At 36.9% G+C, this 14,893-nt stretch overlaps 1 protein-coding gene across 1 annotated transcript; it reads right to left on the bottom strand.

The window, feature by feature from the left end:
- Positions 1 to 4,456: 4,456 nt before the first annotated feature.
- Positions 4,457 to 5,422, bottom strand: LOC101555341 (olfactory receptor 688-like). Its single transcript, XM_004621182.2, has one exon. The coding sequence runs from the start codon at positions 5,420 to 5,422 to the stop codon at positions 4,457 to 4,459; it is 966 nt and encodes a 321-aa protein (XP_004621239.2).
- Positions 5,423 to 14,893: the final 9,471 nt, after the last annotated feature.

Here is a 14,893-nt window from a genome sequence, read left to right as displayed (position 1 = left end):
GAAGGAAGGAAGGAAAGAAAGAACGAAAGAGAGAAAGGAAGAAAGAAAGAAAGTAAGAAAGAGAGAGAGAAAGAAAGAAAGAAAAAAGAGAGAGAGAGAAAGAACTTCAGGGATTACTATTGGCTCTTCTCCACTCTAATCACTGTTGGATGGGTTTGGGGGACTATATTGATGCTGGGTATAGAGCCTAGATTGGTCAGATGCTAGACAAATGCCCTTCCTGTCCATTGTAAAGATTTTTAGAAGTTTTTAATTCTTAGGAATGTTTGAGACTATCTCATGGTCTAATATTTTATCATTTTTTAAAGTTTTGCATGGAAAGAATGACAATGATCTATTTTCCTAATTATTCATTTAACATAAATAATCATTTAACACAACCCTGATCCTAACCCATCTTCCCCAAACATTCCTTTTTTTAATAGTGCTAGGAAGCTTAAAGACTTAACTTTGAGCTGTCCTTGTAAGAACTAGATATGGAATTGTACTCATTTGTGACAAATCAGATGTGATTCTAAAGAATTTTGAGGGTTAGTAATTTTATTTTTTTAAGGAATATGAATTGAATACAGAGTAGGTACCAATAGTTTATAATGGTTGAATAGAAAGTAGAAAAATACTCTGAATCCTTAAAGGCATAATATGGTTGCCTTAACAATTCTAAACTGCCTGATCAGTTGTCTCCATATATTTAGTTGAATGACTCTTTGTCCTTGGAATAGAAAAATCCAGTTTTATTTAGCAAGTATAATCTAGTGTCTCATATATAACTCAACATAATAATACCTGATAATTAATTAACTATATTAATATTTTTCCTCTTGATGTTCTATGCCATGTTCTGACCAGTCTATTTCTGTGCCATTTTTCCCCTCCTTGTTTCTTTTTAATATGTAGAGAACATATTGATTTGATTACTAAATATAAAAAAACACGTGAATGAAAAATAAATGAAAGGCACGTAGAGCTCAGCCACTTCTCTCGGAGAGCCCAGCAAGCTACTGAGAGTATGCCGCCTGCACGGCAGAGCCTTGCAAGCTCCCTGTTGCGTATTCGATTTGCCAAAAACAGTAAGAATAACAGCTCTCATTCCCCTGACCCTGAAAAGAGCCTCCAATCATTGGGAAAAATTAGTAAGGAGAGGCTTCTAAAATCTCAGGACTGGGACGAATGGAGAGCGTTACTGGCGTCCACTCGAGTAAATCAATGAACAACAGGATGACAGTGATACAGTGATACACACTTGTGGAGACCCTACATTTTCTTTATTTCCAAGAAGTCCAAAGATTCTCATAGTAAAGGTCCAAGAAAAGTCCCCTCATTAAGGCAAGGGAGGGAAAAATTACAAATGTGAAACAAACCCAGAATATTTTTGGCAACAAATGACTACCGTACTCTTATATTGTAAGAGTTACATCTGTCTCTAGGAGGCCCATTAGCCCTATTCCGTAAGGTAAATTTAAATTTACCCAGTTTTTCTTGACATAAAATGAAAGTTAAAAATTTTTTTTTTTAACTTTTTGGATAAAACCTGGCGATGCTCAGGGGTTACTCCTGGCTCTGCACTCAGGGATCATATGGGATACCAGAGAATGAACCCAGGTTGGCCACATATAAGGTAAATTCCCTCCCCACTGTACTACTGCTCCAGTCCCGATAGTAAAACATTTTTATTAAGGTATATTTGTTTATTACTTATTGTTAGTTTCAGATGTGATGTTTTATGGATAAACATCTCTATATAGTATATTAAACACTGAAAATCTAGTTTCAATCCACTACTGTACAATTTTGCCTATTTTATCCACCTCTCACCTATTATACTTTTTGATAATTACTATTCAGCTTTTGGATTGCTTTTGTTTTTTGTTTCTTTATCTTCCATATGAGTGAAATTATAAAGTACTTACCTCAAGTTGTCTTTACATTTTGCAGCTTGAGGAATTATCTTTGAGTTTTCTTTTATACTTAGATCTTAGCTGTATATTTTTCAGCAATTAAAATCTCTCTAAATCCATGTTTTGTTCATCATTTATGTATTTTATCACTTGGAGGTTATATATATATCTTCTAATCCATTGTCTTATATGAATGGATTAGAAGAAATTTCAGTATCTACTCTCTGAACTTTTATTTTCCTCCATTAAATATCAAGGGATCTCAAGGACATAATCCAATCACTGAAAAAAAGACAAACAGGTAATTTGACTCAACTATCAATCTATCATGTAAACTATTTAGCAGCTGTCAATGTTCCTATTTTTGGTACCTGAAATTACTGTTAAAAACAGATGTAAGTAAGTGGTCCAGTTCTGCCTCATCAATATAAATAAAATAAATGCTTCGTTTTCTGAGTACTTTATCATCAGAAAGGCAAAACAATTCTTAGGGTTTTATTAAAAACTTACTTTGTAATTGCATCTACTGTGGTGGGCATCACACCTGTTGATATTCTGGAGCTATGACCACTCCAGGTTGTGTTTGGAGGCCATCAGGGCACATCTGGATGGAATTCAGCAGCCACCAAGGTCATGCCCAGTGGTGTTTGGGGTCCTGAAGTACTGGGGATTGAGCCCAGGATCTCATAGATGTGAGGCATTTTCTCTGTCCTTTGAGATGTACCCTGCTCCTAGTACCGCAGTTGTTTTGGTGATGGTGGGTTATCATTTGATCTCCCAAGTGGTGCTCAGGAGGCCTGATATTTCTGGTGATTCTCAGTCTGGTGGTTCAGTACAAATAATTGAAGGATGAAATGCTGCTCTGGTCCTAAAATACTAAGAATTACTTGTGCCATTCTTGCTATATTGGGGGTCTCCAGGGTCACAGTGCTCTGGTAACCATGTGGTGCCAGGAATTAAACCAGGGTCAGCTGCATGCAAGATAATCACTTTCATCTTTGTACTCTCCCTCTGGCCCCTTTCTTGATTTTTATTAAGGAAGTTTCTCATATTTGGGCCTCCAGGTTTAATGATAGAAATTTTACTTTTGTTACCCAAATCTACCATAATTCTATGTGGTGGGTGATCTTACAGCCTTATCTAAATGTGTCCTCAAGTCAGCATATCACCCTTGATGATCTAAACTTAGAGAGTAACATAAAAAAAAACTATTTTGCAGTGCATTTTTTTCTGTGTTCACATTTCTACCCACTTACTTATGGGAAGGTTCAAATTAAAGAACTTTGGTGTCACATATGCTGCTCTTAACCATGGGATCTCATCAGAATTTATAAATAGTGTAAATAATGTTGACTGTTAAGAAAAAAAGGTGATATATTCCACTTGAGCTCAAATGTAATTTCATGTGAGTGGAAAAGACAAATGACAAAATGTGAAATGATAAAATGATTCCTGTCAAGTTATTTATTTACATGTTAAGAGGGTTCTGTAAGATTAATTCTAGAAGACCAAAATCTGCTCTTACTAGTACCAGGAAGGAAAATTGTTGTAAACTTTTAAGTGGAATTTTATTAATAAAGATGTGACATGTAATTTTACTTGGTTAAATCTTATTGCTTTGTAATATTATTGTAATTTATTTAAAAGTTTATAGTGAGATTGAATAGAGAGAAAAGGCTAAGGGCATAGTTCGGTGCCTGACTGCATGGTTCCTTAAGTTTTCTCTGCAACTTCCTTCTTTTTTGATCTTGGATCTTTTGATCTTTTTTGATCTTCTTGCTTCATTCAAAAAATATATAAATAACCTAGTACATGTTTAATAATATTTTTGTGGTGGTCAGATGATTTAATATGCACACACTATTTAGAAACTAAGAAAATTGAACTAAGTCTATGATTTATGTAATAAGGGAAATTAAGATGCCCTACCAATTTATAGTTTTATTTTAATCTAGTACTATTTGGTTTTATCTTGTACTCTTTTTTTTTGGCTTAAGACAGTTGATTTATTATCTTAAGAGTTGCAAAGGACTGAAATCCAAAAGGGATCACACTGCTTCTGGTACGGTATGAACTGTGCAGTGTTTTTTTTGAAGGCTCTAGGAGAGAATTTGATTTCAGTTTCTAGAGCTTGCTTGCATTCCTTGGCTTTTGGTCCCCTTCCTCCATTTTCAAAGCCAATGATAAGCATAGATTCTTTCTCATAATGCAATGCCTGACTCTTTTTTCTTCTATATTTTCCTTTCTTGGTTTTTATTTTATTCTATTTATTTATTTATTTATTTATTTTTTATTAGTGAATCACTGTGAGGTACAGTTACAAACTCACAAACATCTGTGCTTGCATTTCAGTCATACAATGGTCAGGTACCCATCCCTCCACCAGTGCCCATTTTCCACCACCAATGTTCCTAGCATCCCTCCCACTACCCCCACTCTGTCCCCTCCACCCCACCCTGCCTCTGTGGCAGGGCATTACCATTTGCTCTTTCTCTCTCCTATGGGTGTTGTTTACCCTGTACTCTTGATCATATTCAGATTATATTCTATAGAGTTACTCACTTTCCAGATCCAGTGTCACCCAGACCAAGCAACCTCTGAAAGCCTATTCTCAGCTCCTGTGTCCTGAGGGCATATACCATGGGGTTCAGGGCAGGTGGGATGATACTGTGCAGCACATTGAGGAGAATTGGGACTAAGGGAAACCTTTTTCTTGCTAGATGGGTGACAGATACTACAACAATAGCTGTGTAGAAAAATAGGATGAGGATGACATGAGAACTGCAGGTACTCAGAGCTTTAGATGTTGCCTCAGCGGACTTAAGCCTCAGAACTGAGTGAATAATCAAAGCATAAGAAGCAAAGACCAGGCCCATGTCACTCCCAACCATAACCCAAGCCAGAAATAACTGGTAAAACTTATTAATAGTGATGTCATCACAGGCTAGACTGATGACTCCTAAGTTAGAGCAAAGACAATGGTCAATCTCGTTCTTGGAACAGTAGTGCCGCTGGGCAGCTAGTACAGGCACAGGAATGGTCAACAGGCCATTCCTGAGTATCATAGATAATGTGAGCTTGATCACAAATGCTTCAGTGACTATGTTTGGGTACCGAAGAGGATAGCAGATGGCTACATATCTATCCACAGCCATGCAGAGGAAGATACCTGACTCCATGCACATGAAAGTGTGAATGGCGTAGATCTGGGCAAAGCATGCAGAGAGGCTGATGGCCTTGTTATCAAACCAGAAAATGGCAAGGATCTTGGGAATGATGGTAGTAGCTAACCCAATGTCCACGATAGCCAGGACACCAAGAAACTGATACATAGGCTGATGCAGGGAAGATTCTCGGTAGATGGTGGTCAAGATGAGGAGATTTGCACCAAGGGCCAAGAGGTAGAGCAGAGCCAATGGCAGGGAGAGCCAGTGCTGCCACTCATGAATGTTTGGGAACCCCAACAGTATGAACTCAGACACTTGGATCTTTGAATTATTAGTTAAACTCAGGGTGGTATCCATATTTTGTGGTGTCTTCTTGGCATCTACCTGTGAATGAAGGGATAGTAAGAGTAGGCTGTGATTAGTTGCACTCAAGGTCTTAATTTGTAAGGACATCAAGATTCATTGGCAGAAACATTACTTTATGAAAAACACTTTGAGTTGTATGAGAAACCCAAACCTGGCACAAATCCAGACTTTTTTTTCTATAAACTTGTGTCAATAATCATGGGCTTCTTTATACGTAATTCAGACGAAAGAACAATTTAAATGCTATGAATAAATAAAAAAATTCACTCTAATTCATACTAGAAAATTTAGTGACTCAGGGATTACTTCTGGATCTGCGTTTTGGAATTACTCCTGGCAGTGCTGGGGGACCATATGGGATGCTGGGGATTGTACCCAGTCGGCTGCGTGCAAGGCAAACACCCTACCCGCTGTACTATTGCTCTGGCCCCAGAACAGGTTTTAAAGACCATTCTCAACCAATTTTACATCCTTGGGAAAAATTCAGAGGAGACTATTTGAGAGGTAATATAGGTTCTAAGATGTTTCAGTAAAACATAAATGAAGATTTGTTACCATTTTCCCTTTGAAATTCTGAGTAGATTTTTAAAAATATATGGTGAAATTGGAGAAAAAGCAGAAACTCTTTACATTATAAACAGCCAAATTTTCCATTGTGAAAATTAGATGGCATAATTGTTTTATAACTTTCTCAAAAGAAATATTTACCTACAGTTAGAACTCTGAGCATATTTTTTAAAATAATATTTGTGCTTAGCTTATAGTTTCTCACATAAAATGTCTTATTGAATTTACATTCTCAGGTTTCCTGTGTTACTTCATTCTTAGATTATATATGCTATCTCTCTCTCTCTCTCTCTCTCTCTATATATATATATATATATATAAATACTTTTTTTGGTGGAGCAATAGTACAGCAGGTCCCAGTTTCGATTCCTCAGTCCCTCTTGGAGATCCTGGCAAGCTACCGATAGTATCCTGCCCACACGGAAGAACCTGGCAAACTACCCATGGCATATTCAATATGCCAAAAACAGTAACAACAAGTCTCACAATGGAGATGTTACTGGTGCCCGCTCGAGCAAATTGATGAACAATGGGACGACAGTGCTTCAGTGCTACAGTACTAGTATTTCTATTTTTTTTTTATTAATTTGTACCAAGATAAGCCATTTAAAATTTCAGTTTTTTATTACATTTAATTCTTAGAATGATATTATTTTTATAAATTATTCTTTCAAATTTAAAATCATATTCTTGTGCTTAAGTTCCAGATTAGTCCTCCTGAACTGACTTACATAGAATTCAAAAATGTGAGGTCTAAAATATCATTTTAATTAGAGTTGTATTAAACTAATAGATTTACAAAGGTTAAGTCTTTGTATTAGTAAGTATTCGATTAGGAATACGTTCTTAAAATTTTAAATTAAAATTTACCAATTTTGAACTGTTCTTATCATGATTATTAGCATTTTGATATTTTGATTGAAAATATTTTTGCATGATGTATTCCAAAGTATATTTATGACATATGAAATAAACTGAATTTTTTAGTATTGCCACATTACTTTTGTTATTTCTACATTCACTGCTTTTCTAAGCTTGAATTAGACATTTTGTTAGTTTTTTATATTACATCAAACAGCGGTTTTTGGCAAAGAAAATATAGCACAGCAGTAGGGCATTCGCCTTTCACGAGGCCGACCCATGTTTGATTCCTCTGCCCCTCTCGGAGAGCCTGGCGAGCTACTGAGAGTATTGCGCCAGCATGGCAGAGCCTGGCAAGCTACCCGTGGTGTATTGGATATGCCAAAAACAGTAACAATAAGCCTCATAATGAGAGATGTTACTGGTGCCCGCTCAAACAAATTGATGAGCAATGGGATAACAGTAACAGTAACAGTACTCTATAGATTGAAGGTGTATTTTTGTTATTTTATCTTGTGTATTACTGTTTTACTAAACTGTCAATTCTAAAAACTTCTGACACATTTTTATTGTATAGGCACAATTAATAATGCTTACAGTGATACTTCCTTCTTTTTTTTCTTTTTTTTTTTTTTGGTTTTTGGGTCACACCCAGTCATGCATAGGGATTACTTCTGGCTCAGGCACTCAGAAATTATTCCTGGTGGTTTTCGGAGGACCACATGGGGTGCTGGGAATCGAACCCCAGTCGGCCGCGTGCAAGGGAAACGCCCTACCCACTGTGCTATTGCTCCAGCCCCTACTTCCTTCTTTTATAAGTACTAAGATATCTTTATTTTCACATCTCAATGAAATGACTATAAATTTAGTGCCAAATGTGAAAAACATCCTTCTATATGAGAAACATCTTCAGAGTTTTGGTTCAATTTAATGGAATTCTGCTACAATCTATATTAAATATGATGTATCTTTAAAGTTACATTGTCATTCATTTTAATTCATACTCATATTAAATATAATGTCTGTTTCACTGGAGCGATAGCACAACGAGTAGAGCGTTTGCCTTGCACATGGCTGACCTGGGTTTGATTCCTCTGTCCCTCTTGGAGACCCCGGCAAGTTACCGAGAGTATCCCGCCTGCACGGCAAAGCTTGGCAAGCTACCCATGGTGTATATGCCAAAAAACAGTAACAACAAGTCTTACAATGGAGACGTTACTGGTGTCCGCTCAGCAAATCGATGAGCAAGGGGATGACAGTGATACAGTGATAGTGATGATGTCTCTTTAAAGTTACGTGTCTTTCATTTTTTTTATGATGTAGCAGTATTGTTTGAAATTAAATTTTGTTATAGACTCTTAGATACAAATTTATTATTTTAGACTCATTATTTTATTACTTACATGCAGTCTTTGAGGTTAGCCTCATTTATCTCCTTATTTCTAATCACAGACCTTAGTTTTAAAATCAATTAAAGACCCTGAGATAGGAAAAGCTCTAATGGTGATGAATAAAACACAGGAAACCAACACGGAGGGCGAAAAAAAGCTACAGAATCAAACACAGATAGTATAGAACGTGAGAAAAGAATATCCTGTTTTCTCTCATGATGCAAGATTTTGAGTCCTTTACTTACTACTTCAGAAAGACTCTGAAGAGATTCTCAGGCAGGCAATGCCTTCTGTAGCTGCTTCTCTCTTCTGGCTCCACATATCTCTCTGTTAAGCCATTTTCATTCAGCAGATTCCTTTCTTGCTTGGTACTCCTCGAGTCAGTTTTGTAGAAATGAGACCTCTGCTGCTCTTTATGCTCTCTTATGCTTTATTCCATGAATCCTCCAGGGTCTATTTGTTTTGCATAGGGAATAGGACCCAAGTATTCTTAAATGCAGGTTAAGTAGTATCTAGGAATAGATTCATTCAACTCCAGTCCTAGGACAGCACACCAGATTCAAAGCTGAACACCAAATCCCCTGGTTCATTTTTATCCAGTGCTTATTGTGTCTTATTGTAGAAAAATTTAGAAGTCTCTTTATCTCTAATTATTCTTGAGTGTATAGTCTTTCTAGGAGTAGTCTCATAGGTTTAGTGCTTTATAATATTGTGAACAATCACTTTATTTTGCTTCTTTAGCTGCATCCCCCCATATCTTATTGTATATATCATTGCAAGTTAACTACATTTTAACATCATATAGCAATATTAATGATCCCAACTTGTCCAGAAATAGCGATATTTTAAATTATAAATTGCTATTGCCATATTCTTTTCTGGTATTTTTGTTGATCAATTTTGTTTAGGATCACTTATTCATTTTCTTTTTTTTTAGCGGTGTGCTCAAGATTTATTCCTGGCTCTCTGCTCAGGGATCACTTCTGGTGCTGCTCAGGGGACAATGCCAGGGATCAAACATGAATCAGCTGTGTGCAAGGCAAGCACCTTACCTGTAGCATTATCTCTCCAGCCCAAGTTAGTCTACTGATAGTTATAATACAATACGAAGACTTTAGTTGAAGATAAACTATAACAAGGAAGTAATTTTACAATAAAACTTTGTTATTATTTTAAAAAGCAGGAAAAAAACTGCACTCATTGCAGAGCTCTTTAAAACATAAATATAATAGTTATTAATAAGATCTGGAAACAATCCACATGTCCAATGATGGAGACTGGAAGTAACATAAGGACATTGTTTGGGGATTCGGAGGGTCTTGGGTACGACATTAATTAAATAGAAAAAAATTGAGTTTGTTAAGGAGTGGGAAGAAATCTTGAAAAATTGGTTGGAGGATGTTAACACTGGTGGTGAGTCTAGAGTTGGAACATGGTAATCCCAAATCCATTTAACAATATTGTAAGTAGAATGCTTAAATTAAAAAGTACTAATAACTAGGTTATTAGTTCATATATATACATATATACATACACAAACACACAGTGGAATTATTTGCAGCTCTAAGAAAAGATCAAATCTTAATTTTTGCTACATCTTTGGTGGAATAAGAGTGGCATATTAAGTGATATGATCAGAGAGAGAAAAGGAGACATAGGTAGCATATAAAAAAACAAAGAAATAATGGAGAATACCCAATGAGGAAAAGGTCATGGACTCTGATAACAAAACTGAGGTTATCAGTTCAGGGGGAGGGAGATGGAGAGAGAGGGAGCTAGGGACAATGGTGGTGGGTGTTTTTGTCACTTTGGGGATCATTGAGTACAGTAAATTTGTACACAAAAAGGATAAACATTAACACTATTGTAAGCCAGTATGCCTCAATAATAATAAAAATTTAAAGATGATTCAAAGCTAATGGTTTTAATCAGAAAGGTGGTTAAGTTACTTTAATGGTATTAAAATATTATTTCTTTGTCAATCGTTGCTATTGCAGTGGGATTACACCTAGCAGGACCACTCTTGGCACATGGGGGCAAGGCGACTGCAGATGGAATTTGGGAGCTGCGAGAGTCATGTCAGGCAGCACTTGGAATCTTGTCCTGCCAGAGACTGAATCCTGGACCTCACATATTAAAGTCCTCTGCAAGACTCGTGATTACCTGACCTGCTATAATATCTCTCTGGCCCTAGCCCATCTTCTCTTGGTCTGCAACATTCTTACCATAACTGCAGATGAACATGTCTAAATGCTTCAGCTCACCTACATACATTGCAAAACATTAGTGACAATTAGTCCAATGTTTATAATACTAGATCCTCCATTTTTTATACACATAAAAAACTTCCTCCAATTATACTGCATATCTTAATATTTGATATGATAAAACATACTTTGGGGTTTATTTTGTAATGTAAATCCTTGCACCTTTGGGTGTAAGAGTGGGGTCATTTTGAGTCAAGGAGACTATGTAGAGTAGTGAAAGAAGATCAGACATTTAAAACAGCACTGACTCAGATGGTGATAGACAATCTTTCAACTGCAAAAGAATGAGATGAAAAAAGGCAGTCACTTAGGTTGAGAGGGTAGACTTCTACAAAATCTGTGGATAGAGTATAATTGTATGGTCAAATTATTGGGGAACTTTCTTTTGGAGTAGTAAAACTTAAGGAGCAAAACAAGGGACTGTTTAGAAAAAGAAGATTGAGTTTCCAAGAATGAATTCTGGAGGTATCTAACCATGTGTATAATTGTGAGGCAGAGGGTGACATCAAGCAATGAAACCCTGGCAAGTAGGCAGCATGTAGGCTCGTGTAGAGATGTTTCCTGTCAGATGGTGATTTGTCCTAAGGGTCAAAACTAGCAGAGGAGCCAACTATAGAGAATCAATGACGTGTCTCCTGCATCTCTGGGAAGCAGTCATCAGGAAGTCGATTACCTGAGTTTCTGTATTGTTAGAATACAATGCATGATGGAAATGACTTAGGAAACAAGAGAAATGAGTTTATTTATTTATTTAATTTTGGGCTACACCTGGCAGTGCTCAGAGGTTACTACTGGCTCTGCACTCTGCAAGCACTCCTGGTGGACTCTGAGACCATACGTAGTGCTGAGGTTTGAACCCAGGTCTGTGGTATGTAAGGCAAATTCCCTACTCACTGTATTATCCTTCCAGCTTCTCAATTTTCTTTTATATACAGATAAAATAAATTTAATTATAATTGCCTGAATATTTTTATTAACAGGGCTCACATTTTATTGGCTGTTTTTTTCCTAGTATGGAATAAAGAAATATTATAAACAAAATATAGAGTCCAAGATCTTGACAAATATATATTTCCTTGGGTAATTGAGCCTAATAGTTCTTCTAAGTGGCCTTTGCTGTATAACATTTTCTATGATTCCAATTGTCCTCTGTTAAGTTTAATCTTTATATTCTTTATACTTATCATCATCATCATCATCATCATCATCCCTTTGATAGTAGATTTTCTCCAGCGGTCTCAGTAACATCTCCATTCATCCTAGCTAGCCCTGAGATTTTAGAAGCCTCTTGTTACTCGTCCTTCCCAATGGTGCCGCATTCGAGGCTCTTTCAGGGTCAGGGGAATGAGACCCATCATTGTTACTGGCTTTGGCATATGAATACGCCACAGGGAGTTTGCCAGGCTCTCTCACGTGTGCAGGAAACTCTTAGTAGCTTGCCAGTTACTCCAAGAGGGAGAACTAGAACTAGGCTATAAGATGTAGGGAGCGTCATTTTCTAGTCTCTGGATGTTGGCTGTTGATGGGATTAACAAATATATGTCAGAATAAATACATAAGGCAATAGTCCAAATTCCTCAAGTGTTAATAAAGATCCAAAATGAAAAGCACTCAAAAATAATCGAGTAAGCATAATTTCATTTTAGTTAACTTTACTGTTATTTTTCATTTGACATCTGTATATTGTGCATTTATGTAAGTATTCTTTAAAGTTCTGAATAAAAGGAACTGGATACAAGGGAAGAAGAGAAAGGCTTTCACTTGTAATTCCACATATTTTATTGTCAACTGTTTTACAAGAAAAAAGTATCTGTTCGATTATATGTGTAGTAATAACACTGAAAATGTCAAAGAAGGGTCTTCCCCAAGTATCTTGTGAAAAGAAAGCCAGAATGTCTGGGAGCTGTGTGCTACTTGCAAAAACTGTTTTCTGAGGCTTCAATAAACTCTTGTTGACTGATCCACCAGGAATAGGGCAGGCTTGACTTATCCTTTTATTATTTAAAAATAAGAGGAGACAGGGCCAGAGCAATAATACAGACAGCTTTGTAGGTAGCCGAACTGAAGTTTAATCCCTTGGCATCCCATAAGGTCCCCTGAGTACTACCAAGGGGTAACTACTGAGCATCACTGGGTATGACCCCAAAACAAAAACAAACAAACCAAAAGGAGATATGATATTGCAGTTCACTGATAAAGCACCTGCCTGAGGTCCTGGGTTTAATTCATGGCACAATAGAGTCCCCCTCCCCCTTCATGGGGCTGGAGAGATGCCTTGCATGTGGCTGACCCAGGTTTGATTCCCAGCATCCCATATGGTCCCCTGAGCACTGCTAGGAGCAATTCCTGAGCGCAGAGCCAGGAGTAACCCCTGTGCATTGCTGGGTATGACCCAAAAAGAAAAAAAAAACACAACAGAGTCCCTCTACCCATTGCTGAATATGGTTTCAAACAAAAAAAAGTTTGAAAGTGAAAAAATAATGAAAGGAATGAGTAGAAAACAGGAAACCTAGGTTCTATACTTATAATCTTTATATTTATAATCTTCAATATTCTAAGAATATAGTTTTAAAAGAAATGGGGGTGGGGGCTGGACATATAGTAAATGGGTAAGGTGCTTTTCTCGCACACAGCTGGCCTGGGTTCAACCCCCCCCCCCCCCATACACGCCATATGTCCCCTGAATCAACAAGGAATGATCTCTGAGTACCTAGTCAGGAATAAGTAAGCCCTGTCTACACCAGATGTGCCCCTTCCCAGAAGGGCAGAGAGGGTGGAGAAAAAAGCATATAATCTCTCTAATCTTATCTCTCCATGAATGGATTGGAAGAAGATCAGTGGGAGGGATGAATAACGCCAGGAATGTAGAGTAAGATTCTTAAGTGGCTGGCTGATTGTAAGAAATCTTAGTCTGAATATGTATATTTGTATAAAATATTGATAACATTAGAAATTTGTTTTGTGGAAAACAAATTTTTATATGCACTATCATTTAGTTTCCCAAAATATATGATACCAATATTCCCATTTCCCTCTTTTATTGATGGAAGTGTCATGCTTTATATTAAGGGGAAACAGATATTTTCTTACACATTTTCTACCACTTATTTGGTGGTGCATTCACTGCTCTATTTCTCAACTCCAATTGTCTTCCTTTTCCTTTTACAAACAGACTATCAGGCCAGGAAGATAATTCAAAGGACTAGAGTGCATGCATTGTATGAAGGAGTCTCCAAATCAATCCGGGGATTAGGTATGTTCTCTTTAGTACCACTAGAAGTAACTCCTGTGCACTGAATCTGGAGTTATCCCCGAATACTGCCAAATGTGGCCCCAAACCAAACCAAACAAAATTCCGAACAAAACAAAAAAAGACAAGCAAACATATTAGTGCATATTAGTATCTTGAATTTTGTGCTATTCATGCATATACTTTATCTCTCCTTGAAGCTGGTATTTCTGATTTCACTCCTTTGCAAACAATGACTTTGTCAGTATTACCCCTACTTGTGACTACCCACAATCGTGGTGGGGGTCTTTGGTGTTCATGTGAATAGTACTTTGAACATTCTTGGTTTTCATATTCTAATAGCTTTCTTCTTTAATATTCATATTTCACCCCTAACATTGCATGATTCCCTGAGAATACTAGTACTGGCCCCTGAACACCTGTGTGTTTCCTAGACAGAATAGAAACAAATATTTCTACTTCACTATTTCCACAACACATTATTAAATCTTTCCAGAATCCACCATCTTAATTTCCAACAGATAATCTATCATCTATAGATTATCTCATTTCCTAAATTAGTCTAATTTCCTAAAATTTATTAACACAGTATTTGATAATGAGGTTTCTGACCCTTTGTTAAAACTGTGACAACTTCTAAGGTCTTTGCGGGGAGAAAGATGGTTACACTGGTGCTGGAATTATGTGTATGGGAAATCACCAATAACAGTACTGTTAAGGAGTGAGGATAGCACTTGGAGAAATGGAAGAAGTTACACTATCATTCAGTTGTATGGGGTGTTTTGTGTATGGGGTTGTATGGGTGTTCAAAATTGTTTCAAATTATGAAATAAAGCTAAATTCATTGCTTTCCTTTTGTTTGTTGTATTCGGTTTTTGGGTCACACCCAGTTGTACTCAAAGCTTATCTTGTCTATGCTCAGGGATCTTTGTGGTGTCCAGGGGATGATACATATTCTGGGGATGAAATCAAGGTTGGCCACATGATTTCATGTGGCAAGAATTTTCAACACTGTCCTATCTCTATGGCCCTGGGTCTTTCCATTTTTACATAGAGTGGTAATTGGATGAGAGCTGCACTTGGAAAGAAAAGTGATCTTGGGTTAGTGAACTCTCTTTTTCAAGGG

This window comes from Sorex araneus, chromosome 6, assembly GCF_027595985.1.
Source record: "Sorex araneus isolate mSorAra2 chromosome 6, mSorAra2.pri, whole genome shotgun sequence".
Lineage (NCBI taxonomy): Eukaryota > Metazoa > Chordata > Mammalia > Eulipotyphla > Soricidae > Sorex > Sorex araneus.
Note: the sequence above shows the minus strand (reverse complement) of the source record. Positions and strands in the feature narration are given on the sequence as shown.